Raw genomic sequence first — 25,041 nt, 5'->3', positions numbered from 1 at the left:
TGGAAATAGGGTTATTGTGTTTACTTAAACAAAATCTGGACGAGTCTTCATCTAGATCACGAGATCGATACCTGGACATAGCCAGAAATCACACAACATATACTATTGTTTTACTGCAGTTAGTGAAGCGTGACAAACGTACCAGTATTTGGGTCGAGTATGGTGAATTATAAGAAAGACAGTTAAAGACGGATGGAATCCAACCAAAATGTCTTATTGACCTTCCTTTTTTACTGCCTCGACAGGTGGAAATTTAAACAGAAAACAAAAAAGCCGCGTTAATAGAATAATAAGACGTTTAAAAAAAAATTACAAATAAATTCTATAGATTTTTCCAAAAAGTCGGATCCATCGTCATTTTGCGTTGAAATGTTTCGTACCATTTTTGAAGAGCACTCAGCGGCACGAACACTTCGTTTGGTTGCATACTCATCTCGACTTGTGTTTGCGCGAAAGACGAACAGAAATTAAACACGTGCGTCAACATCTTTTGGGTAAATTCTACAAACGAATTCACGGTGGAAGCGTCGCTATTGACAACCGGTGTCTTTCCTGCAACTTCTGCCATCGGCTCAAGAGAAATGCCGATTTGGGCCATAGCATCGTTTGAAGTCACGGGCTGCCATCCCGCAAACAGATTTTGAAGACCAGTTTCTTTCGGCTAAAATAAAGAACGTTGCTGCTTAGGCTGTGTTATTGCTTAAGTGTTGCTTACGAAGCAGTGCAAATAGAACCTAAAGAGTTAATAATAGAATACAGTCGAGTTACTTAGTGGCAATGTATAAATTACGGACCAGATTTGAACGAAATATTGATCCGGCGATTTTTTTGTGTGTCAAGTTTAACATAATATACATCAATATTTCCTGAAAAACGAATATTTTTACCTTCTTAATTAATAAAAGAAACTTTTGTGCACATACTTTCAATCCTAATGACGTCGTTAATATTATTACTTTATACGAAATTAGTTTATTCCTATTCTATGAAGAAGTCTACCAAAAATTAGGGCAATGACGTCAGTAATAATTGAGAAATTCAATTTTATTTCAAAATTGGGAAAATGGCCTATTTTACGCACGTGTGACGTCAATTCTCAAAATTCTCACATTATCAAATTATTTTCTTACCTGGAATCTGTTTGTGTTTAGACTTTCTACAAGTATGCTAGGTTTTATCACCTAAGCATAGGTGGTTCCGTGCGCACTAAACCGTTATACGTTATACGTGTGCAGGAGTGCAGAAAGTAGTAGTAGAACGGGATCACCCAATACAGGATTTTAGCTTCTTATGGTCAAATCCCTGCTTACCCTGCTGCAGCTATCCCCCCAAAAACCCCTGACGTCATTATCAAAAATTCTCATAAATTCCTGAGAAAAATTGCTGCATGCATTAAAAAAAGTCACGTGATAAAAAACTGCCGACAACATTCAACGATGCAGAAGTTAAGTAAAGAGGGGAAAGTCCCTACTCAAACCTCCAGAATTGTCCACAAGGATGAAAAGTCCATTGCCTCAATCTGAAATAAAAGAAGAGTGTCCCAGATCATCCGGCGACATGTGTAGCAAGACCGTTGCGGAGAATCCCCATGTGTTCGAATATGTTCCGTATCACTTCAGGACGCAAAACATGTGCAATAGAGCAGTGGAGGCAAAACCATATAGTCTCGACTATTTCTCGGATCATACTAGGACGCAAGACATGCGAAGCAAGGCTACTGAAATCGTCCTTGTTTGCTTGATTTGATCCAGACTAACTCAAAACGCAACAAGGCAGTCGAGGATACTTTATTCGGAAAAACTTTCGCGAGAGAAACTTTCGCGAATTTGGGCCTGTTTCGCGAAAGTTTATCTCGCGAAAAATTTGAAATCGTTCATTAGCGAAAGTTTATCCAGTAAATTCCGAAGTATTTTCAGCTAATGAATTTCACTTTTTTTCATAAATTTGATTTAAGGGGAGAAAAAGAGTCAGTTTTATTCTTTTAGGAAAATTTCGGAGGAAAATGGAGAAAAAAGAATTTTCTGCTTGAATCTATTCCGTAAAAAAAGAAGAATTATCTAATCAATAATTATGGTATCTGGTTTCTTCCCCTGTTTCTCTTCAAGTCGAGGCTTCTTCGAAGGTATTTTGCCACTAAACATGTCACGTATATCAAATGTTTGTCGCGCTATGCTGCTCTTTTGATAGAAAATCAACTTCAATCTCATCCGCCAAGAATGAACCAAGGATAACGGGCGAAGTCGGTTCAGCATAAGTTGCTTCAACAAGCTCTATCACTCGATCAAGAAGCTGAATATTCTTTCGTGTTGGAGACACTTCTACTGTCACTTTACATGAAATTTCCAAGCCTCCTTGAACTAAGGGTGATCTCCGTTAGTGGGTTGATGTCAAATCTGTAAAAATTCTTGCTCCCCTTATCAATAAAAACTTTAGAGTTCGTGACAATTCCCTTGGTAAATGACCAACAATCGTTCCATCTGCCTTGCATGTTTTTATAGCAAATATATCGAAGGCGTTATCCTCCTCATGAGAACAAACAAGGTGCTCTTCTTTTTTGGGATACCAATTTTTTCTGTAGTAATGGTATCCGCGAATGTAAATGTAGGTTTGAACATGTTTGAAAACAAACTTTTGTCAATTTTTCTGTATCATGCTCCTTGTTTCCTATAGAATATCTAAAAGAATTTCAAAAATTTCTTTATTCGCGAAAGTTTATATCGCGAAATATTATCAATATCTTCATTCGCGAAAGTTTATCTCGCGAAATTTTTTGCATTCCTCAATTCGCGAAAGTTTATCCAAAACAATTCGCGAGTTTTTCAACTCGCGAAAGTTTCTCCGATTAAAGTAAGCCCTACACACTCTTTGACTCAAGACAAGTGAAACAAGGCTTTCATCTTGTCTAGCACACATATTGTCTAGCACTATGTCTAGCACATAGATGGACATGATAAGTTGAAGCCTTTCGGTTTCAGCATACATGGATGCATCGACAGATTTTCTAGCAGGTTAATTTGGTTAAAGGTTGGGTCTAGTAACAAGCTTCCCGAAGTTATTGCTGCCATTATTTGGAGTCCGTAGCTAATTTAGGGGGTATTCCTCGTCTAATAAAGGCTGATGACGTGACCAAACATGCTTTAATCCAACCAATTCATGTTTTCTTACGTTCTCTTTCTAATGAGGATGACACGACCATAACGACATCTTTTAGAATCACAACATCTCCCAGAAATCAGAGAATTGAATCGTATTGGACAATGTTACAACGTGACAGAATTGGGTGGTCGAGACGTTTTTTACAAGACATGAGCGACTTGGACATTCTTAATACATCCGATCCTGTGATTTTAGATTGTGTGCGATATTGTTTTATGGCATTGATTCGAAAAGACTTGGATTTTATGGTTAAACAATGGAATGCGCATATTATTTCTAGAAGCCATGGTGGTGGTCCTCGCAGGAGGCCAAACTGCATGTATTTTCTTTCTCATTTATATAACACACAGAGTTACTTGCAAGAGGTTGACAAAGAGGACATTGACGAGTTTTCCAATTAGTTGAAAATGGAGCATGCGACTGTCGAATTTTAAGAATTTGCGGAGTTTTTCATGAGACAAAATGCACTGAGTGAACTAGCAACACCTGAAGAGGCTCTTAATATTTACGTTTACTTATTGGAGAAAATTAAAGACTTTTCCTGAATATGCAAACTCATATAAGTATTACTAATATGTACAAGTTGTGTTAGATGTATTAGACTACCATATTAAACATCTTTCTGTCGTAAAAAATATGTCTACATCAGGATTGTATATCGTCACCTCTGAAACTCAACACTACAAAATTTACTACTCCAGGGACTTCAAGCAATTAGCCCATGAGCTGGACCATTTTTTCGGCTCAGCTCTTAGGAATAAGCCAAACATGGTTTTTTGTTATCCTTAGGGTCTCTACATACCGAAAAGGTATGATAACCTAGGTAATTCGGTAGCTTTTGTAAAAATTCAGGGGGTTCATTAAAAATGACCCTTAAACCCTTATCATGTGCAAATGGAAATTACACTTTAAAGTTAAAAGGCAATAGCTCACCTAATACTGAATCAATGATGATAAAAGTTGGCCAACATGTTCATGATATTATATAGAATAATGTAAGCTTAAAATATTTTGGAAATTATTTTTTCAGGGGGAAAGCAACAAAAAAAGAATCAAAAACTATAAAAAATTTACCTTTTTTGGCTTTTTTTCCTCAAAATCTAAAGCACTTATCCTAATAATTATCAGCGGATTCAGATTTCTAGCAGATCCTTAAACAGAACTCTCTAGTAAGCTTCAAAATACAAACATAAATCTAATTTTAGTGCTCCAGGGGGTAAAAACACATAAAAATAGTCAAATTTTTAAAAATGCGTAATTACTTTTTACTTCATTTTATCACTAGTCGATAAGGCCCGTGGAAAAATCCACTTAGGCAGGATAACAGAGAAAAATAACCGTCATTTAAATTTTGATGACGTCAGCAGAGACATGTCAGAACACAAAACTTTTTTTTTCAGAAATGTGTATGCCTGTTGCCTTCATCGTATAGATCTTGAAACGCTGATCAAGAAAATGTATAGGATTATGTACTTTTGACAAACGGTTGCAGAGATATTAGGGTTTAAAGGTTTTTTGATGACGTCATCAACCCACCCATTCCGAAACGAATTTGGGGACCCAGGTTTGGGAAACTTACCCAAATTGGTCCTAGGTGGTCCCTAGTTACCCACGCAGGAGATGACGTCAGTTATTTCCACCCGTTTCCAAGTTATTAAGCCTTAAATTTAAAAGTGCAATGCAATGGCTTCACTAATCTTAATATACTTTCCTTTGACGTCAATATTGCTTTAACGTCAAAGTTTGCTAATTTAAAGAACAAATTTATAGGCGATGTTTTATAGACTTTATCAAAGAAATTTTATCCACTTTGCAAAAGTGACAGACAGACACACTTAGCGTATTATTATAAGAGACTAGTGTATAAACCCCGTGGATAAATCCACTTAGGCAAAAGGTCAATAAAAAGAAAGTTGTTTTAGATGTTTTGCTGACGTCAGCAGTACAGTGCAGATAAAAAAAACATTGCGAAATTTGTTTATTCTTTGTCTGTAATGTGTAGAGGTTGAAACACTGGTCAAAATAACGTACAGAATCATATGTTCTCGACGAACGCCTAATGAGATATCAGGGATTAAAAATTTTGCTGACGTCGGCAAAGAACCGTCAAAACCCTAAATATTTTTTTAGAAATTAGTATACCTGTTGCCTCCATCGCATAGATCTTGAAACGCTGATCAAGAAAATGTATAAGATGATGTACCTTTGAGAAACGTTTGCAGAAATATTAGGGTTTAAAGGTTTTTTGATGACGTCATCAACCCGTCCATTCCGAAACGGATTCGGGGATCCGGGTTTGGGAAAATTACCCAAATTGATCCTAGGTGGTCCCTAGTTACCCACGCGGTGAAAAATCATTGACGTCACCACCTCGTTTCCAAGTTATTTGGTCTCAAAGTTTTAGGTGCACTGTAATGGTTTCATTAATTTAATATAGGATATTGACGTTAAAGTAGTGTTATTTTTGTCGCGCCGTAACGTCAGAAAATTTGACATATTAGAGATGCATTTTTCGGCAACATCAAAGGAAAATGAAGACATCCACTTTGCTTGTCACAGACACACAGACAGACACACTTAGCGTATTATTATATAGACTAGTCGATAAGGCCCGTGGAAAAATCCACTTAGGCAGAAGGACAATGGCAAAATAGGTTCTTTTAGATGTTTTTCTGACGTCAGCAGTGCATATACAAAAAAATGTTCTTAAAATCTTACACAAAATGTCAAATATCAAATCGCATTAAATCCTCCACACAAATCTTACACAAAATAAAAAAGAACAGCTTGCAAGGTGTAAAATCTAGTTGATAAAAAGTTACAACAACGACACTCAAACATCGACACTCACAACACTAAACTCACAAAACCGACAGTAAGAAGACCGACAGTTACAACACCAACAGTCACAACACGGATAATAACAATGTCAGAAATAACGCATCTCAAATATGTATATACATCTTATAAGTGATTATGTTGAAAACCCTCAGTATTTTATTCTGAAGTGTCAAAAAGGAGGCCTCCAAGAGTTAGCACAAATCAACAAAAATAAGTTTTTTACACAGTTTAAATATTGTTTTCCCCTTACGCTTATACAAAAATATGAAAAAGCCATAGTTTGGAAAACATCAAATTTAAATCTAGAAAAATCAGTCATTTCAGTTGCATACCATCTTCTCCCACAAAAATTTACACAAAATGTAAAAATCAACCAGTTAAGAACACAAAAATTTTCTCTTTTAGTTCCGTACTGCCCTTTACCAGCAATTTTAAACATAAATGTCAAAAAATCAATGAGCAAAGAATAAACTTGAATCAACAAAGATTATGTGTAGAGCTTGAAACACTAATCAAAATAATGTATAGAATCAAGTACAACACTTACAATAATACAGTAATAAAGTCAGAAATAAGACATCTCAAATATTTACTTCGTTGAAAACCTTTAATATTTCAATCAGAAGTGTCAAAAAACATCAAATTTATATCTGGAAAATCATTTATTCGATTACATACTATCCTGTTTCCTAAAAATATATATACACAAATTGTAAAAATTAACAGGTTAAGAACACAAAAAAATTTTCCTTAGTATGATGATCTGTAGTTACCTTTACCAACCATTTTAAACGTGAATGTCAAAAATAAATAAGGAGTAAATTTGAATCAACAAAGATATTATTTTTGGAAAACAAAGTGCATATACGGTCCGTCCTCACAAAAGTTAACACAAAATGTAAAACAGATCGGTTTTTGAGGAGCACATCCAAATCAACAAAAATCAGTTCATTTAGCATGTTCTATATTGCTATTGTCCATAAATCTTCTACAAAAAGGTAAACACATCAAATTATAGAAAAATCAGGCATTTCATAAAATATAAAAAACAAAAAAGTTTTTTCATCATCAATAAACACAGTTATATATTACCACAATTATAAAAATCTTAGCAAAAACGTGAAACCATGGAATTTTCTTCCAGCAAAAATGACATCACATACAGTTTAATTCTCCCCAACAAAAGTTTATAATACGAACTATGAAAAAGCCATTAGCTTACACAACAGCCTTCAGTGGAGGCCAATTCTACAAAATTTGTGCTTTCAGTATATATTGCATGTGGTCTTTTTCCCACACAAAAAAGAAAATTTTAAAAAACAGCAGTTTGCAACACAAACAAAAACACGAACAACCTTCCCGAACCGAATGACTATCCTCTCATAAATTAAAATAAAGTCAAAAACCCATGTAAATTTCCAATCAAATGTCTACACCCCCCTGTAAAAATAACCTGGCATTTTACATGTAGGCTGACGCTTTAAATTCTGGAAAAAAAAAATTCCACTTGTCATATTGCACGTGGTCCCTTTGTAAAGTTTACAGGAAATGCGAAAAGAAATATAAAATACATCTGCAAAAGTTCAAGACTTTAAAGATTTTGTATCGTGCTCATAAAAGAAAAGAAGTTAAGGAAACTAAGGTAGCTAGCTATAGATAATTAAAAAAAAGGAATAAAAATATAAGTCATAGGTTAGAGCTAGCCATGGGATGAGAAGAGCAGGCATTGGAGGCCAACATTAGCTAGCTAACAGTAGCTAAGACCCCCAGTTAAATATACTTAACCTGGGAACACTTAGCTAAAACTAAAGCTAGCTATTTATGCTTAGTAAAACACATATAAAGAGAAACAATAGTAATGTAAAAATAATAACATAACAGTGAGCAGTAAGTTCAACAAACCAAAGTTTTCCGTTTGTTAGTCAGCTAACAGCTTTATGTAGCATTTTGAATTTTAGGACAAACACATTAGTTACGCACCAGGGGATACATTAATTATGCAACAAAAACATAAACAAATATGGTGGCTAGGTTTGTTTTTAAAAAAGCGCTAAAATATAAAACTTCAAGAATTTGAGGCTTTTCTTGGAAAATGCGAGTCTGCTTGCTCCAGTGACATAAAAACTAAACGTCTAAAAACATCAAAGTTCTTACTATTATTGATTTTAAATCCACTTCAAACTCTAGCCTTTATTTTCTAATTCTAACTTTACTACTTTACTTCTAGCTCTAGCTACCACTTCTTAATTCACTTCTTGGACTTTTCTTTCTCTGAATTACTTTTTGCACTTTTTTCAAGACGAAGGGACCGTTCTTTTTTTGTTGTTGTTTTCGGTGTCGAGGGACACCATTTTTGTACAGAAAGCCGTTAAATTTATTTCAGCAAATCAAGTTGATCCATTTTGATCACGTGATGTAAACAAAGTAAACCAGCTAGCAAAATGGATATAACTTTTTCGGAGACTTGAAAGGAAATTTCGGCTACATCAAAGGAAAATGAACACATCCACTTTGCCTGTCACAGACAGACGGACACACTTAGCGTATTATTATAAGAGATTTATTGACAAAATAATGAATTCCATGAAAGGGAGAAGGTGTACCTTAGATATAATAGAGTACAGTTAATGTGAGGAAGACATTGCATTGAATGGAAGACATTGTATTAAATTTTTTCCCACATTAAAACAAAGAAAGTCTACAAGAGTGAGTGTGTTTGAAGTAAAGACCGTTTTCGTCATCTTTACCTGATGGTGTTGTACCAGATATAAAGTATCACCGGAAATGCAGGAGCACATTCACAATGAAAAAACTTTTGAATAATATCAAAAAGACGAAAACAAACTTGGTAAATTCAAAGAATTTTTTTCTTGTTGGGGGTGGGTTATCATTCTTATTTCAGATTTCCATACTGAAACTTTCTTGTTTTGTTTTTAATTAGATATTGTAATTTTGTGGTACATTCGTATATATCCTAACGGAAATGGAATTGGTGGGCCTTTCTTCAGGATTTCTTCCATCAGAACAAGTTAAGATTTGTTAGAGGCAGAAGTTAAAGGAGAGCAAGAGCTGCAAAAGTTCATTGAAGAGCGATTAGTGAATCCGTCTGTAGACTTTTACCATCCAATCAAGAAACTACGACTTAGAACTTTTGCATCAATGAAGAAAACCGTCAAAGTACAGACCAACAACAAGTGGTTCAATTCAGCGCCCAGAGTGATACTTTTGGTAAAATCTCGCTGATACAAAAAAACTGAAAAAAATCGATTTGAAAGATGTGTTTTGTTATCCACTTGGTCCTCTTCCTTGGACACTCGCAACAAGCAAAAGCAACAAGGGAACTAATGAAAACCAGCAAATCGAAGCTTATGCACGAGTTGGAGAAAGGTTATACAGCTGTGGACCAAATTCCAACACCTTTTTCTCTCATTTTTGATGGAATGGCCTTGGTACGAAAGTTCAAGTCTACTGGGCTCACATATAACGAGTTTGCAGACGATCTCTTAAAGCAGCATCATGTAGTCCAGGTGCAAAGCATGTAGTCCAGGTGCAAAGCTGATATCGTGTTTGATGTTTACCGGGAAAACTCAATAAAAAATGCTGAAAGAGGACATCGATCAACTGGCGTATTGCAGTTTAAAACTATTCTTGGTTTTTGGAAAACGGAGTGCTTTTCTTTCAAATGAAAATAATAAGACGGAGTTAATAAGATTTCTCGTGAGACGATGGCAAAGCAAAAGTTCTTTTATTGGAGACATGATGCTGTTTGTTGCGTACGACGAGAAGTGTGTATTATATGTATTGAGCCAGATGGTACAAATGTTTTCGTTGAAGATCTTGAGTGCAGTCAAGAGGAGGCAGACACCAGGATGTTGTTACATGCGCAACATATATGTCAATCAACAGCACAAAATGTTCTAATTCATACACCTGACACTGACGTCCTTTTGATTGCCATCAACGCAACCATCCAAATCTCTGCCAATTTGTATATTCGAACTGGTACTGGAAACAATGTGCGAATCATTTCTGTTGAAAAGGTGAAACGATCGATGATGCAATGCAATGCGATCTACATGCCATAGAACTATTTCCAAAGTCACTTTTAAGATTCATGCATTTACTGGGTGTGATACGGTCAGTGCATTCAGTGGCAAAGGGAAACTGAAACCATTAAAGATCATTTTAAAGAACCAAAAAATACGTGGAAGAATTTGCTGTCATTGGAAATAGCCCACACACATCCGACGCACAGCTTGAAATTTTGGAAATGTTTATTTGTGAGAAAGTAAGGGAGAGTAAGGGAGAAAGTACAAACCTACTTCGATACAAACTTTACTATTCAAGACAAGGGAAACTAGAGACCAACTCCATTCCATTTTGCTTTGACAGCCTGCAACTTCATTCTTCAAGAGCTACATACCAAACGCACATTTGGAGAAACTGTTTGATACCAAAGCCGGAAATACCAACACCAATCGGAAATGGTTGGAAAGTAGATGAAGACAACTCAATTTGCATCAAATGGAATAACGTGAAACCAGCTCCAGACGAAGTACTTGAATTGTTGTTCTGCACGTGCCCAATGAAATGTATTGAAGATTCTTCTTGTCCCTGTGTTGATAATGGTTTGCCATGTACAGATGCTTGTGTAAAGCAAGATTGCGAAAACTATATATGTCACGATACCGGTTATGATGATTATGATGACGACGATGAAGACTATGATGACGACTATAAAGACTAATTAGGATAGTTTAATATTCTTTTATTTCCAAATAGTGATTGATTTTTAGTATAAAAATAAGAACATTTTGATTACTTTTACCCCCTGGAGAACTGATGTTAGCTTTTTATCTACAGTTTTTAAATGCTTTAACATTTTACTGTCCAAGACTTCACTAAAAAATTGATTTCATTATGATAGAGTGAGTAAACACCAAAAAAGAATTTTATGTTTGTTGTTATTTTTTGCCGTTTTTACCCCCTGAAAATAATATTTTCACGCGTGAAAAAATATTTTTATATTTTTTTATGTTTTAGTATATCATGAACAAGTTTGCAAAGTTTTATCATTATTTATTCAGTATTATATGAGTTATTGTTATTTAAGTAATGTAATAATTTTAGTTTCCCAAACAAATTTCGTATTGTGAACTTTAAGGACGACCCTTTAGCCCCTAAATTTTATACAAAAGCTACCGAATTACCCAGGTTATCATACCTTTTCAATAAGCAGAGAATAAGGATAACAAAAAATCAAGTTTGGCTTATTCCTAAGAGGTGAGCCGAAAACTTAAAATTTATGGGTTGAGCTCATGGGCTAAATAAGGAAACCCATATATGTAGTAGAAAAGATTTTAAAAGAAAGAAAGGCCAGCTTTCAAACAAAACAAATACCCTTGGGGTAAAAAAAAATCTGCTTTATGAGCAAAATTACCACAAATATACAGACTAACGCAGTCTGTTCCGACCAAAACAGAATATAAAACAAAAACGTTTTTCTGTTGCTTAAAAACCTAAAAAAAGTGCAACAAAATAGCGCAACAAAACAGTCAAAAAGAAAGTTCCTTAAAATAAATTTTCATTTAAAATGTTTGTGAAATCTTCTCGCAATTGACAAAAGTTGTTATCGGAAGAAGGTAATTCCAGCACAGGAGTGCACGTATGAGCTATGGGGCGCTTCTCAAATTCAGATAAATTCGAGTTGAGAGCTACTTCTATATTTTTAACAACGATTAAATCTGCACGGGTCAAGAACTTCAATAATCTTTTCAATTGAAACATTGTAAGCCCTTTCACGTACCGTTTAAAATATTGAAATGACTCTTTCTCGCATTCAGTAATAGGATTAGCTTCAAACAAACTAATGACTCTTTTTGTCATTGGTTCTATTTTTTCATACAATTATTCAACTGCCTTTAAGTTAGGAAATTTATCTTTTAGGACAATGAAAACTTCCTTCCAGCAGGAGGCCATAATAATGAGGTTTTTGAATAAGCTCCTGCCTTGAAATTTCAGACAACACAGTGTCCACACTTTCTTTTTTTTTAATGTGCGACATTTGAAAACATCAATGAAGTCTTTCAAATCCTCATTATCGTCAAGATCTCCATCGAAATCTGGCTCTAATATGTTGCTAATTAAAGAACATTCGTCTGATGACACATACTTCTTAAATGACTGAATTAGTTCTTACTCTGTTACACTGCCAAACATGCAGTAATTTACAAAACAACAGCTGAGAATGGTAGGAAAATACCCAACATCTACATATCCTTTTACTATAATCATTCCAATCGCAATCCACCAGGCTTTGTACATATCGTGTCTAACGAATGGAAAACGTTCCATTTCATCAATTAATAAACTATTGGATACTTCCTCCCAAAATGAACAATAAATGTCACGACTGACACCACTCCCAACTCCAAATTCTTCTTTTCCTCTTGGATCAATGAACACATACGTAAATCGTGAACCCCAAACACGATGATCGAGCGTCTACTGGTATAGCGATTCTCTCAATCTTAACTTCCTTTTCTACATGTCCGAAATAGTATGCATGACTATACTGTCATTTTTATATTTATTGTTCACTTTTCAGGTCATCACAAGCAAATAGGCAAAAATATGCTTTGTTTTCAAGTTAAAAAAAATCTTTATCCACGTAGCTTAAAACTTCAAAAAAATTTACACCGCACGTGGGTTTTTACAGGCATAAAGAAAAAATCCATTAAATTCGGACCTGAAGAAATTATCTACAATTAAATCCATGATAAAATGTCTATTCCGCCTGTAAGTGCAGTTTTGCAGACTTGCTTCATCCGTGCTCCGTCGGCGTTCACCTCCGCATTAGTTATTTCTGGATTTCTTGTGAAGACCTGGTTACCAACGACGAAGGGGTCGGCAAAAGAGATTTATGTCTACGTAATTCTTTTAACTAAGTCAGGAGTCGGTAAATTTTTCGATTCCGATCTTGTTATTTGTCTCCGCACCATAAGTACACAGGATACACTACCTATAAAAACTTATTAGGAAATCCAGTAAGAAACATTTAAATCATAAGAGATATCTCAAGCGTTTGCTAACAGAAAGTATCCACGGTATAGTTTTTACTAGTCCAAAATCTAGACGTTACGCAGAAGTAATATGCTGAACGATGTCTCACGAGGTTGCTATTGATATATACCACAACTCAAATAATGACGAGAACGGAATTCTTTTCGCTACGCTAATAACACGCCAACATTCGGAAACACGTCGAAAGAACGTAAATTTTTCGATTCCGATCTTGTTATTTGTCTCCGCACTATAAGTACACAGGATACACTACCTATAACAACTTATTAGGAAATCCTGTAGAGAAACATTTAAATCATAAGAGATATCTCAAGCGTTTGCTAACAGACAGTATCCACGGTATAGTTTTCACTCGTCCAAAATCTAGACGTCACGCAGAAGTAATATGCTGAACGATGTCTCACGAGGTTGCTATTGATACATACCACAACTCACCTGATAACTTTGGTGAAATATTTGATGCTGCTGCATTATTTCGAAAAGAAATTCCTAAGTCAAGGAATTGGAAATTTAAAGGGGACTACAGTGGTTATGAACCACCGATTGCATTGAAGACATTGCTCCAATGGATTTTAATTGGTCCCAAATTGAATATAGATTCATGTCCTAATAAAAAAGAATCAGTTGATGTTACAGTTCAAAACATTGGGAAAATTATTATCAAGTCAGTGGAATCAAGGAGGCAATTCGCATATCAAAGTAAAAACTGCACATTCCATGATTCAATAGACACACCGTTCACTGTGGGGCTAGGTATGTACATTCATCAACAGACAAGAAGCAAAAAAATCATTAATACTTTATCGCAACTAAATCTATCTGTTCCATGATACACAACATCTTTGACTAATCTAAGGTGGTGCATATTCTCAAAATACCAGCTGGAAGCAGAAAAATTGCCACCAACATTTGGAGCATTGAAATATCTTATTTTCTGTCACTTTATGTCCATGGTACTCCGACGATCTCATATCCCTATTCAACATTTACCACAACCAGTGAATAACGGATGGGAAGATGTTGATTCAGCGTTGACACTCATTATGACTGACAACTTACCTAGTCCCATGACACTTTTGGAACTGTATATTTATAACAGCATATTTATAACAGTGTTTTATATACTGACATGCAAATCCTGTATAAACATTCGTTAAATAATAATAATAATAATAATTTGCAAAACAAAATGCGTTAACAATCGATGTAAGTGTAAAAAAATGAATTTTGGTGCACAGACTTATGCAAATTTGTCGATTGTTCAAATATCGACGACCATGACGACTGTTTACTGGAGGGTTTTGCTTAATGATATTTTCATTTTCTATAGTATATATATATAATATTTTTTCAACGTTTTAAATACCTTTTTCCCAGAAATGGGCTCAGAACTATCATTTTATTATTTCCAGGGGGTTATTACAAGCACGAGGTATTGATTCTGGAATGAAAATTACAATTTTATATCACTCATTGAATGTAATGGTGTCTTTTAAGTCAGGCCAGTAGTGATCTAAACAAATAATAAAAACTAGAGAGGGTTTTGACTACATTCACACAAAAATAAAACAAGTTTTATATAAATATTACCTTCTGATTTCCGTATTTTTAAACCCCCGTACCTCTGTAATGGTTGATTTTGACGATATATTTATTATACTTTTTTGAAGCATTTTTTATGCTCTATCGAATGTTTTTTTTTACTCCTGACCTATCAATGAACTCATTTTAATCATAAAATTGCTTCTAACAAGTCCGGCACACGAAGCTTGATATTGGTACATAGTGGCCCCCACTATATTGAGACAGTAAAAAAATTTCTTATGGTCTTAATGACCATTTACCACCATATATGTTAGTAAAAAAATAATCGATGTTTTTAGCTCTCTCGGCTGCATCTAGATGTTCGGAGATTTGTTTTTCAGACATAAAGTTTACGGTTAACTCTCGAGACTTTCATAAATTTACTTTTAACAAATTAATAAAAAGTTGGCGGAAGGGCAAAGCACCGCCCTCAGTGGAATTTGCTTCTTATCCAACTGAGGAAAAACTATGTGAGGTAAAGACTTTAGATTTTTACTTAAAATTATCAAAACAGTGGAGAAAGTTAGGTCAAACACAATTACTTTTAAGTGCAGTAAATCCACGCAACGAGGTTAAGAAATCCACTATTGCATGATGGATAAAAAGTATTCTATCCATGGCCGGGATTGACACAAATCAGTTTAAGGCACATTCGACTAGATCAGCGTCAAATTCTAAAGCAAGTGTCAGTGGCTTATCTTTACAGCAAATTCTTAATAGGGGCAAATGGTCAGGCGATTCCACTTGGCAAAAGCATTATCACAAATTTGTAATAAGCGAGGCAAAAGAGTATCTGCATGCTATTATGGAAACGCTTGAAACTGAGGATGTTGGTGGCAGGGTTAGGAGAATTCAGCAGTAAATCACGGAGATTTTATGAAATAAAAATCCTTAATTACGTAAGGCCGCTAGCGGCCGCAATGTAATTGGGATTTTATGAATAAAATCGAAGCATGATCTAATGCTGTCCCAGCCTCAACTTACCCGAATATTTGACTCATAATTAGTTTATTTTGTATTTTAGCCTACAGAGGACGTGGTATTCGTGGTGTGCGTGGTTTTCGTGGCGCACGAGGAAAACATTCATTGAATCTTTTAGAACAACATGTAGATAATTCTGATTAGAAATATCAAATTGATTTTTCCCGTAATAAATGTGTGTTCATTGTTTTATTTCGGTTTACTTCGTTTACTCGGTCCCACTAACAATTTCGCGGTAGGGTTAGGAGAATTTAGCATCAGATCTTACTTCCATTTTATTCTTCTTCTTCTTCATCTTCTACTTCGAGCGATTTTTAACCGATTGCCGTAACGTCATGGCTTTTAAAGTCCGACCTGACCCCGCGATTTAGCGCTACGCCGGCTTTGTGCGTATCTTGATAATCGTAAAGAATGAAGACTGCCCTACGAATTTGATCACAAATATTGTTGTAAACTGTTATTATAATATTATGTGATAAGCTATGCTAGATACTCCTTTAAATTTTTTGAAGTGAGGAAAAATATTTGGTTGGGTTAGTATAATTATTTAACTGCCTAAATTTCAGTTCAATGAACATTTAGGATATTCTCTTTATTGTGTCTATGTTTTCACATATTAAGATAAAATATCATTATAGTGAGGCTGCATGTTCTGATATAAAGCTGCGTGTGCACATGTGTTAAAAGTGATTTTTTGACTTGTGCCAAATTACCAAAAAAATATGGGTGGCAAAAATTTTTGTCCCATGGGACCATATTAGCTGACGTCATCACTTTTCCATCAGCAAAAAATAATTTCACATTTATATGTCATGTTATATATGGTTGGAAAGAGAAGATTGAGTGGATCAAAAAAAAAGTAAGAACCATGTCTTCAAAACGTAACGTTTAAAAGATATTACTATTCAAACTTTGTAGAAATTACAGACCGTTAATTTACTGACCCAGCACAAAAATGACTATAACCTGCTCAATAGCGAAGTTTTTTAATATGCATGTATGTCTTAATGTCTTTCTGTTTGATCAAAATCTATTGTTCAAATCACTTCAGGGGATAATTTACAGACCAGTAAATTACAGACCAAAGCACGTTTTTAGTTGTTTACTTTAGTTTTGAAAAGCAAGTGGCGAATTTCACTTAGACATTTTGTATGTATTAGTATCAGTATGATAACAAGTTTTGTTTTATAATTGTTCGATTTAATAGACATAGACATAGAATTCGAATGTTCTATTTCTAGAAAATAATCTATTGTTCAATTTCATAGCTAGACTGTTTAATATCGAAATGTTAGTGAAGTGTAATATGAAGTTTATAGTATAGACATACATGCATAATAATAAAATGAATAGACCGAATTAAAATGGAAGTGCTAGAAAGATGCATCAAAAAAGGTACCGTTTTTTGAGAGAAAGATTTTTTGTTTGATATTTTGACCAAGATGTGTAATTTTATGTGTGATGTTCGAGTTGCAAGGGAAGAATTCTCAAACATAAAATGTTCTGACAAAGTTGAATGTAAGGAGCAAACACAAACAGTTTATTGAACTTTGTGAAAGAATTGGGATTTTTGAAAAGTTTTCCCAATTCGACAAGGCTATGGATCATCAATCTCTGTTTTTGCGAAATTTCATGAAAATGTATGAATCTCTTTTACTTTTCGTTCGTGCTACGCGACAAGGATTTTGGGAATTACATCTTGTCTCTTTGAGTGATTTAGTAAAATATTTTTTCGCCCGCAATCAAATTAATTACGCCCGATTAACACCTTTGTAACTGGCAGACATGAAGAATTTAGAAGAAACAGACATGAAGACCTGGTCCTATTTGAAAGAGAATTTCGCAGTTGCCAAAATCAATATACCATTCACTACCATTGGGCCGGATCACGCAATGGAGCAGGAGAATAAGGTAATGAAGGTGGAGGCATTAAAGGATTGTTACAACAACCACATACATTGAACAGATTTTGCCTTGTTTCTCCTATACTTGCATCATTATCGAAAGACCTTTGAATGTTGATCAAAGAAAGCAACACTACCAATAGTGGCTCAACATGTAGCAGGATAGCTTCTAACGTCAATAAATTGCTTTGTACCATGGATGACTTCGATGTCAACTTCCGACAATCCGATTGTGTATTTAATGTTGTTTCAAAAGCTGTTCTTCACAATTCACAAATACTTCAACATGCTGATATTGTCTCAAAATGATATGAAGAATTTGTCACGGAGAGAATAAAAGTAAAAAAATCGATATGGGTACCGTTAAAAAAGTGAAAATAGTAACTTTTAAAGATCTTGGAAAATCTACCCAATACCATACCAAAATTCAACAAAAAAACTTCGCTATTGAGCAGGTTATAGTAAGTTTTGTGTTGGGTCAGTAAATTACTGGTCTGTAATTTCTACAAAGTTTAAATAGTAATATCTTTCGAAAATTACGTTTTGAAGACATGGTTCTTACATGTTTTTTGATCCACTCGATCTACTCTTTCCAACCATATATAATATGACATATAAATGTGAAATTATATTTTTGCTGACTGTGAAAATGATGACGTCATCTAATTTGGTCCCATGGGACAAACATTTTTGCCACCCATTTTTTTTTTTGGTAATTTGGGACCTAAGGAACAACTTTAAATCAAAAAATCACTTTTAACACACATGTGCACACAAAATTACATAGTGGCCCTCACTATTACGTTTTCTAGCCATGTGTAAATCTGAAACAAATCAATTTTAAGATTTTAGCTAGCTACAAACGTAGATTTCAAGGCAGCATCCTGCTTAAGCTGTACCTAGCCTTATTTATTCTTATTCTTTTAAAGTTTGGTTATACTATTATTTATTTTTATGTTGGGGTTTTGGCTAGCTACCTCTTTAGTTACCTGGGTGAATAGTAAAAGTAACCAAATGCAGTTTGGCTTGCTAGCTAAACAAAATTCTTAATCAATATTTCTTATACTAAATGCAGTTTAGGTAGAAACACCTTTTATTACTGTTATAAAAATTACTCAACAAAATAAAATTGCTGGAGGATTTTTTTTAGCTAGAGGGCGTAACGACAGTCTGTTGCCTGTTTATTAATTTAAACTGAAGTTGCAATAATTTTCTTTTGGATAAGGGTATTGCGCCTAAACACATGTGCAATACTGTTTACCTGTACTAAGCGCACAGCCCGTTGTTAGCAACAGATTATTTCCTGTTGTTTTGTTTAAATTGAAGCTGTGATAAGTTTTTTCAAGGGGTTTGACGCCTATATGGATATGCAACACGGTTTACCTGTATTAGCCAAGTGTTAACAGTGTGTATCCTGTGTTATTACGTAAACCGAAGTTACATCAAAGTTTTTTTATAAAGGGTATTACGCCTAACGACGACACAGTTTACCTGTACAACCTGTACTAAGTGCTCAGTCCAATGTTAATGATGGCTTTTCCTGTGCTTCTGTTTAACCGAAGTTACAATAAAGTTTTTTTTAAAATGAGTATTATACCTATGCGACATTGTTTGCCTGTACAATTACTCATCCCGGAGTAATATTTATTTTTGAACTTTTAGCGGGAACGTTCTCTGAAAAATAATAAAGGTTGGCAAACTGTTTTTGCTCTATAACAGGGTAGCAACGAGTTGTAAATTGTGTTTTTTTTCAGCTAAAGTTGTGGAAAGTTATTTTTTGAAAAATATATTACACTGGAAACACCATAATGTTGTGCGCCTACTTTTTTAAAATTATATTACACCGGAAACACCATGTTCTGCGCCTTACTAGATTTATGACATACTATACTAAAGCGCTCCACCTAAATGTGTGGCACAGTTTACATTTCTTATTAATCGCTCTTCCAGGCATTCAACGCGGGGTAACACAGTTACTAGTGGCTTAACCCGGCGTTTCGACTCGGGGTCCCCTGCTAGTCTAAATACTAATACCACGGAATTGCATTTTGGGTTTAGTCTCCTTTGTTAATTCTATTAGCCTTATTCATGTAACGCGGTCAGGCAGTGATTTCCCAAGTTGTCGGTAAAAAATAATCAAAAGGGTAGCTTTAAGTGTAAACAACTGTAACTAGTTGACTAACTCGCTTACTTGTGAATTAAAATGCAACTATTTATGCTTTAAAATTTGAAATTTTGTTATAAAAATGAACCAAGAAACCGTTTCTTCGTTGACTCGTGAGGAATGCATGGGAAAATTAAAAGAAATAGGCCAACATTGCTCTGGTACTACAGATGACATGAAAATAAAATTAAGAAAATTCTGCCTATATCCAAAACTTTATGAAAGACTGAAAGCGAAGTGCAAAAGACAATACAAATTTAACTGTAGCTTAGACCCACTACATATACCCCCTGTCACTGCCAAATGGAACAGCGATGAGCATAATTATTCAACGATAAATGAAGAAGTGTTCAAAACGTACTGTTTAAATAAATCTCAGGGAAGTAAAGGCCAGCAAGAAAAAGCAGTGCGGATGTTGCAAAGCAGGAAAATCGTTTCTGTTAAAACAATAAAAGATAACGATAAAATTTATGTTAAAGGAATAATTAAAAAATCCTATGGTACTCAAATAAGACCAGCAGTCATTTTATTTGAAAATTCAGTTCCCCAGAAAGCACATTGTTCTTGCCCAGTTGGTTTAAGTGGGCTATGTTGCCATGTACTTGCCCTATTGCTGTTCCTAAAACACTATTACGATACCAAAGAAAAACTGTTAGAGCTAACATGTACTCAACAAATTCAGAAGTGGCACAGGAGATCACAAAAAGGGTCAATACCTATGGTTCCCTTAGCTGAAATTAAACCTAAGTCTGCTAGTATGAAGCTGAAGGACAATAAATTAAACATCAATGCTGCTGACCCTGGTGGTTCATATTTTAAAATAAACTAAAAAATGAAAAATCAGTTGAGGATCATATTCAAAACGTTCTTAATAATTCAAAAGTAGGGAGAGCTTCCTCAGTTGGAATCATGCTAAACTATAAATACCATTTGACATTGGCAAATTCATTAGCTGATCATGATTATTGTAAAACACCTTTATTTGATTCAAAAGTTATTGACATCGAGCCACAGAAATCAGAAGGAATCCAAAAAACAATAGATAAACAATATATCAGTGACTTCTTGCCAGAAAAAAACACAAACAGTGAAATAAATAAAATAACTACAGATAAAATACTTGAACAAAACGAACTGGAATTAGAAATAGTAAATCCAATCATGACATACAAGGACCTCTCAAATATTCCTCTTCATAATAAAATCAATACTCAAATAGAAAGTAAAGCATCAGTAATCGAAATAGATTTGTGCTTTTTGACAGCACCGAAACCACATGGTGATAACTACCAACATGTGACCCAAAACACAAACGATTGGTTAGAACTGCGAAAATACAAAGTTACTGGAAGTCTGCCAGCTCTTTTAGGACTATACGGGAGTTCAAAATATGAGGTGACATGGGATATGATAAAAACAGGAAAAACCGAGCCAAACCAAAATCATATTCGAAATATAAAACGTGGCCATTATTTTGAAGACATTGCAGTTAAGCATTTTGAGCATGGGGCCAATTGTACTACAGAGAGGTGTGGATATTTTCATCACCCAATAAATTCAAGATATGGTTCAAGCCCAGATGCTGTGGGACCTCTTGGTATATTACTAGAAGTAAAAACAAGAGCAAAAAAAAGCATTGGACCATTAACATCAATTGCAAAGTTTCCGCAGTACTTTATCCAATGCCAACTACAAATGAGTTGTACTAATGCTGAGTTTTGTATCTTGCAGTCATACCATCCTGAAACTGCCACTCCAAATTTTTTTCTCATTAAACGAAACAATACACTGATGGAAATCGTTGTTCAGATAATAGATTGCATTTATGATGATGTTCAAATATTAGAATGGGTTCACGTAGATATTTTGAACTACAACAATTTGGAAAGGCGATTGTTGGGAAAATACCAAACTTTAAGATGCTAAGATCTGTGAGGACCTTTATTACAAAAAATTGCAAAGCTGTACCAAAAGTAAATTTTATAGATGAATTAAAGCATGCTATGCAATAGATATTTTAACAAATTCTAATGTATATTATGTATATATATATGTATTTAACTTTAAGAATTGTTAGCTTCTTTAGGACCTATAGGGGGCATTGTTAAGTTAACAATATGACAAATCATTTGCCATGTTGAACTAAGAATATCAATACGATTAATCGGCCAAATAGAATTCAAAATTCCCCAATTTCGTACTCTTCCGATATATCGTTCAACGTGAATTCGTGTCGCTGCAATATCAAAATTAGTTGCCACATCGATTTCGTCAAACTGGTCTTTTGATTTTTGCTTAGGCCTATTTAATGTAACACCACGAACAGCACACAATTCTTGAATTGAAAATCCCCTATCGCTCATTATTTCGTGTTCTTCATCCACCAATAACAATGCACCATATTTTTCAGTAATTGCAGAGTCAGATATGGAGCCAGGATAAATGTCACTGAAAAGTATTCCACCGCCATGTGGAGCTATCCCAATAAGAGCTTTTCCTGTTTGAGTGTTTTTATAGTTTGAAAACATAAGTGAATTGAGTTCGAAGTTTGATGCACTTTGGAATTTAAATTCTGTAACATCTATAATTAAATCTGTTAAACCATGCCCTGTTTTTACAAAGATATCAGGCATCTTTTGCAGAAGGAATCCAGAGGGTGGTTTTAAATTAATTTGGCTAAAAAGTGTCGATAAGAAAATCACCCATCCAATAAAAATTCTTTGGACAGTCGCTGTAGATTTTCCAATCATAAAACCCATTATTCCATGGTGGATGCCATGACGACATATCGTTAATATGAGTAAAAGTTCTGTGGCAGTATCTATTGTTCTTCTTTACCAACACAGTCGGGGTAAGGAATTAAGTGAATATAGGGTAGAGAACATTGTAGTATGATATCGAACTGTTCTAATGTCAAACCACATAGGTATTGAAAGGTAGTTGGCTGTTTTATTAAATTGGTGTGAGTAAATTCTCTTTTCTTCATATTAGATATTTCTTGATATGAATGGTTTAATTTATTGTTTATGATAAAGTTCATTTTTTTTAGTTTGCGTATTTCTTTTTTAGCTTTAATAGTTTCATCTTCAAGTTTTGAAATTTTAGAATTAGCATCCTTGAGGTCTTTTAATAGCTGTGAAATTTTTAGGTTAGCTAGTTCCAATTTACGATTATACTGTTTTTTAGATAGTGTTCGTGTTCTAGGTCTTCTTGTGTTGTCTTCATTTTTCTTTGTTGGTGGTGTTCTACTTGATTTAGGTGTTGTGGAGATCAAAGCAGTTGCTATTTCATATTTTCGTTTAGCATTTTTGTATCGATTTTTAATTTGTTGAGACGGATTTTTATAAGAAGATAGCAAGTCCTTTGCAGTGATAAGTTTTTGATGTAACTTCTCATACTGTTCTTCTGGAACTGCAACCTCTGGTAAATCAGAGGATGTCATTCGTTTTCCAGAACTCCAATGAGCAGCACAAATATGTCCCTTTGTAAAATTTATACCACATGTTTTAAAAATTTGTTTGTACTTTGTTTGTATTTCTGGATCACGAGGTAAACGATAGTATTTCATAGGCTCGTTATTTGAATCTGTCGAGTTATAATTATTAAAGCACAACGCTGAGGAACAAAACCATTTAACCATTGTGTGTAATACTTTTTCTGCTTTATTAAAACCTTTTTGCCTAGAATAACGCCTTTATTTACTTTTGACAACTACCATTATGTTTATTTTTTTCCCGACAAGTGCCTTACTCGTCACCATTCCCCCGCGACATGAATAAGGCTAATACCGATGAACGTAGTCATAACCTTTTTGTTCCTTTCGCCTACTTCCATTGCTTTTTTTTGTTTTAAACTGGTAGGATCCAACTTTATGGTCAAATCTTAGATATCTTAAACTTCATTAAACTTTAGTCGTATCGCAGGTATAATAACACATTTCTAAAAAATCGCAATAATATTTAATAAATTGATATGCAAAAACGTCTTCGTTTTTTTCTTATGGATGTTAAATGTAGTGCAGTATTGTTTTAAAGTAATGATTTTCACAGGTTAATTTTTTACAAGCATCTGATTCTAAAGTCTGATCGGCTTGCGTTTTTTTTACCGCTTTGGGCATCTTAAACTTATGACCTTTGCTTTGCCCGCTAACAGTAACACGTTGGTTTGTTCTAACTTTTGTCTTTTTTTAAAAAACAATTATACAATCAGTTGAAACATGTCAAAAATGTTCCATTCCACATCTGCACCTGCAGCATTTTTTTGCAGTTCTTTCTGCAGTTTCAACAGAACTTGATGGGTCTGCAGTACTGTCAACAGAACTTTCTGGGTTGCTTACAACATTTTCGGTCAACTTTTTTTTTTCTATTATTAAAAATTACACATGACAAACAAGAATCTTTTAGCCTGCAAGGGCTTTTCATTTTTATTATAAAAACCAAAAATGTGTACACCTCTCTGTAAACTAATGTAGTTAAAAAAAAAGTTGAAATGCTTCTGATAATGACGCCAGCATTGATTTTTTGACGTTGGTTTTAACGTTCCTAGCTTTATATAGCTAAAGCACTCGACCTACTCTGAATCCATTTACCGCAACCATCCCCTAACAACATGACCCATATAGCCCAAAAACGGTGTTATAGGAGTGGTGAGGTTCTTGACTGAAACTTTCCTAACTAACTAACAAACGTGTGTGTAGTAATACAAGAAGGGATTATTTATGGAGACTCGATCTTCACCGAAGCTATCTTTTACATAAGTTAATTCAGTGGATGTCTGAACTTGTAAAACGTACACACACAGGTTGCTAAAGAGACAAGAAACACATAATGTTCCTACCTTGGCTACTTTAAAGATCACACTTGGTTTGTCATTTGAGATATGTCCCAACATAAACCAAGCTGGTGTTGGTTTAGGCCAGCACAGGTATATCGCCGCCGCACAGCCATCAGGTAGAGGTTGACTGCCAGTTAGAAACAGAGCTACATGGTTGATTTGATCGCAACAAGGTAAATTGAAGATGACTTGAGTTTCACTAACTTGTTGGGCGTCAAACTGCACCTTTAAACAACAATTAGTTATAAAGTTGTTCACTACACACACGAAATAGATATGTAAAGATATGTAAATAAAAAAAGAACTTACTAGTCTTCCAGGGACAACACAACCAAACATAGGTGGGGTTGACATGATGTAAATCTTCTCATAACAATTTTTTATTCCTCTAAACAAAAAAGAATCTGACGGAATACCCAACACACTGAGCTAGTATTAAAGATTTGCCTAAATAAAAAACTAAACTCACTCCGCGCATGCATAGATAACCATACA

The 25,041-nt window shown here is 34.6% G+C and overlaps 1 protein-coding gene and 2 long non-coding RNA genes across 3 annotated transcripts; 1 reads left to right on the top strand and 2 right to left on the bottom strand.

Moving 5' to 3' along the window:
• Positions 1–278: 278 nt before the first annotated feature.
• On the bottom strand, positions 279–25,012 carry LOC130629164 (protein Hikeshi-like). Its single transcript, XM_057442284.1, has 3 exons — positions 24,856–25,012; positions 24,550–24,771; positions 279–661 (listed from the first exon to the last, which is right to left on the bottom strand). The coding sequence occupies exons 1-3, from the start codon at positions 24,898–24,900 to the stop codon at positions 323–325; spliced, it is 606 nt and encodes a 201-aa protein (XP_057298267.1). The 5' UTR covers positions 24,901–25,012; the 3' UTR covers positions 279–322.
• On the top strand, positions 4,718–5,939 carry LOC130629165 (uncharacterized). Its single transcript, XR_008981918.1, has 2 exons — positions 4,718–5,053; positions 5,795–5,939. It is a non-coding gene; the product is annotated as an uncharacterized LOC130629165 (long non-coding RNA).
• LOC130629166 (uncharacterized) lies at positions 5,503–24,543 on the bottom strand. Its single transcript, XR_008981919.1, has 2 exons — positions 14,447–24,543; positions 5,503–13,686 (listed from the first exon to the last, which is right to left on the bottom strand). It is a non-coding gene; the product is annotated as an uncharacterized LOC130629166 (long non-coding RNA).
• Positions 25,013–25,041: the final 29 nt, after the last annotated feature.

Source organism: Hydractinia symbiolongicarpus, chromosome 15 (genome assembly GCF_029227915.1).
Source record: "Hydractinia symbiolongicarpus strain clone_291-10 chromosome 15, HSymV2.1, whole genome shotgun sequence".
NCBI lineage: Eukaryota > Metazoa > Cnidaria > Hydrozoa > Anthoathecata > Hydractiniidae > Hydractinia > Hydractinia symbiolongicarpus.
Note: the sequence above shows the minus strand (reverse complement) of the source record. Positions and strands in the feature narration are given on the sequence as shown.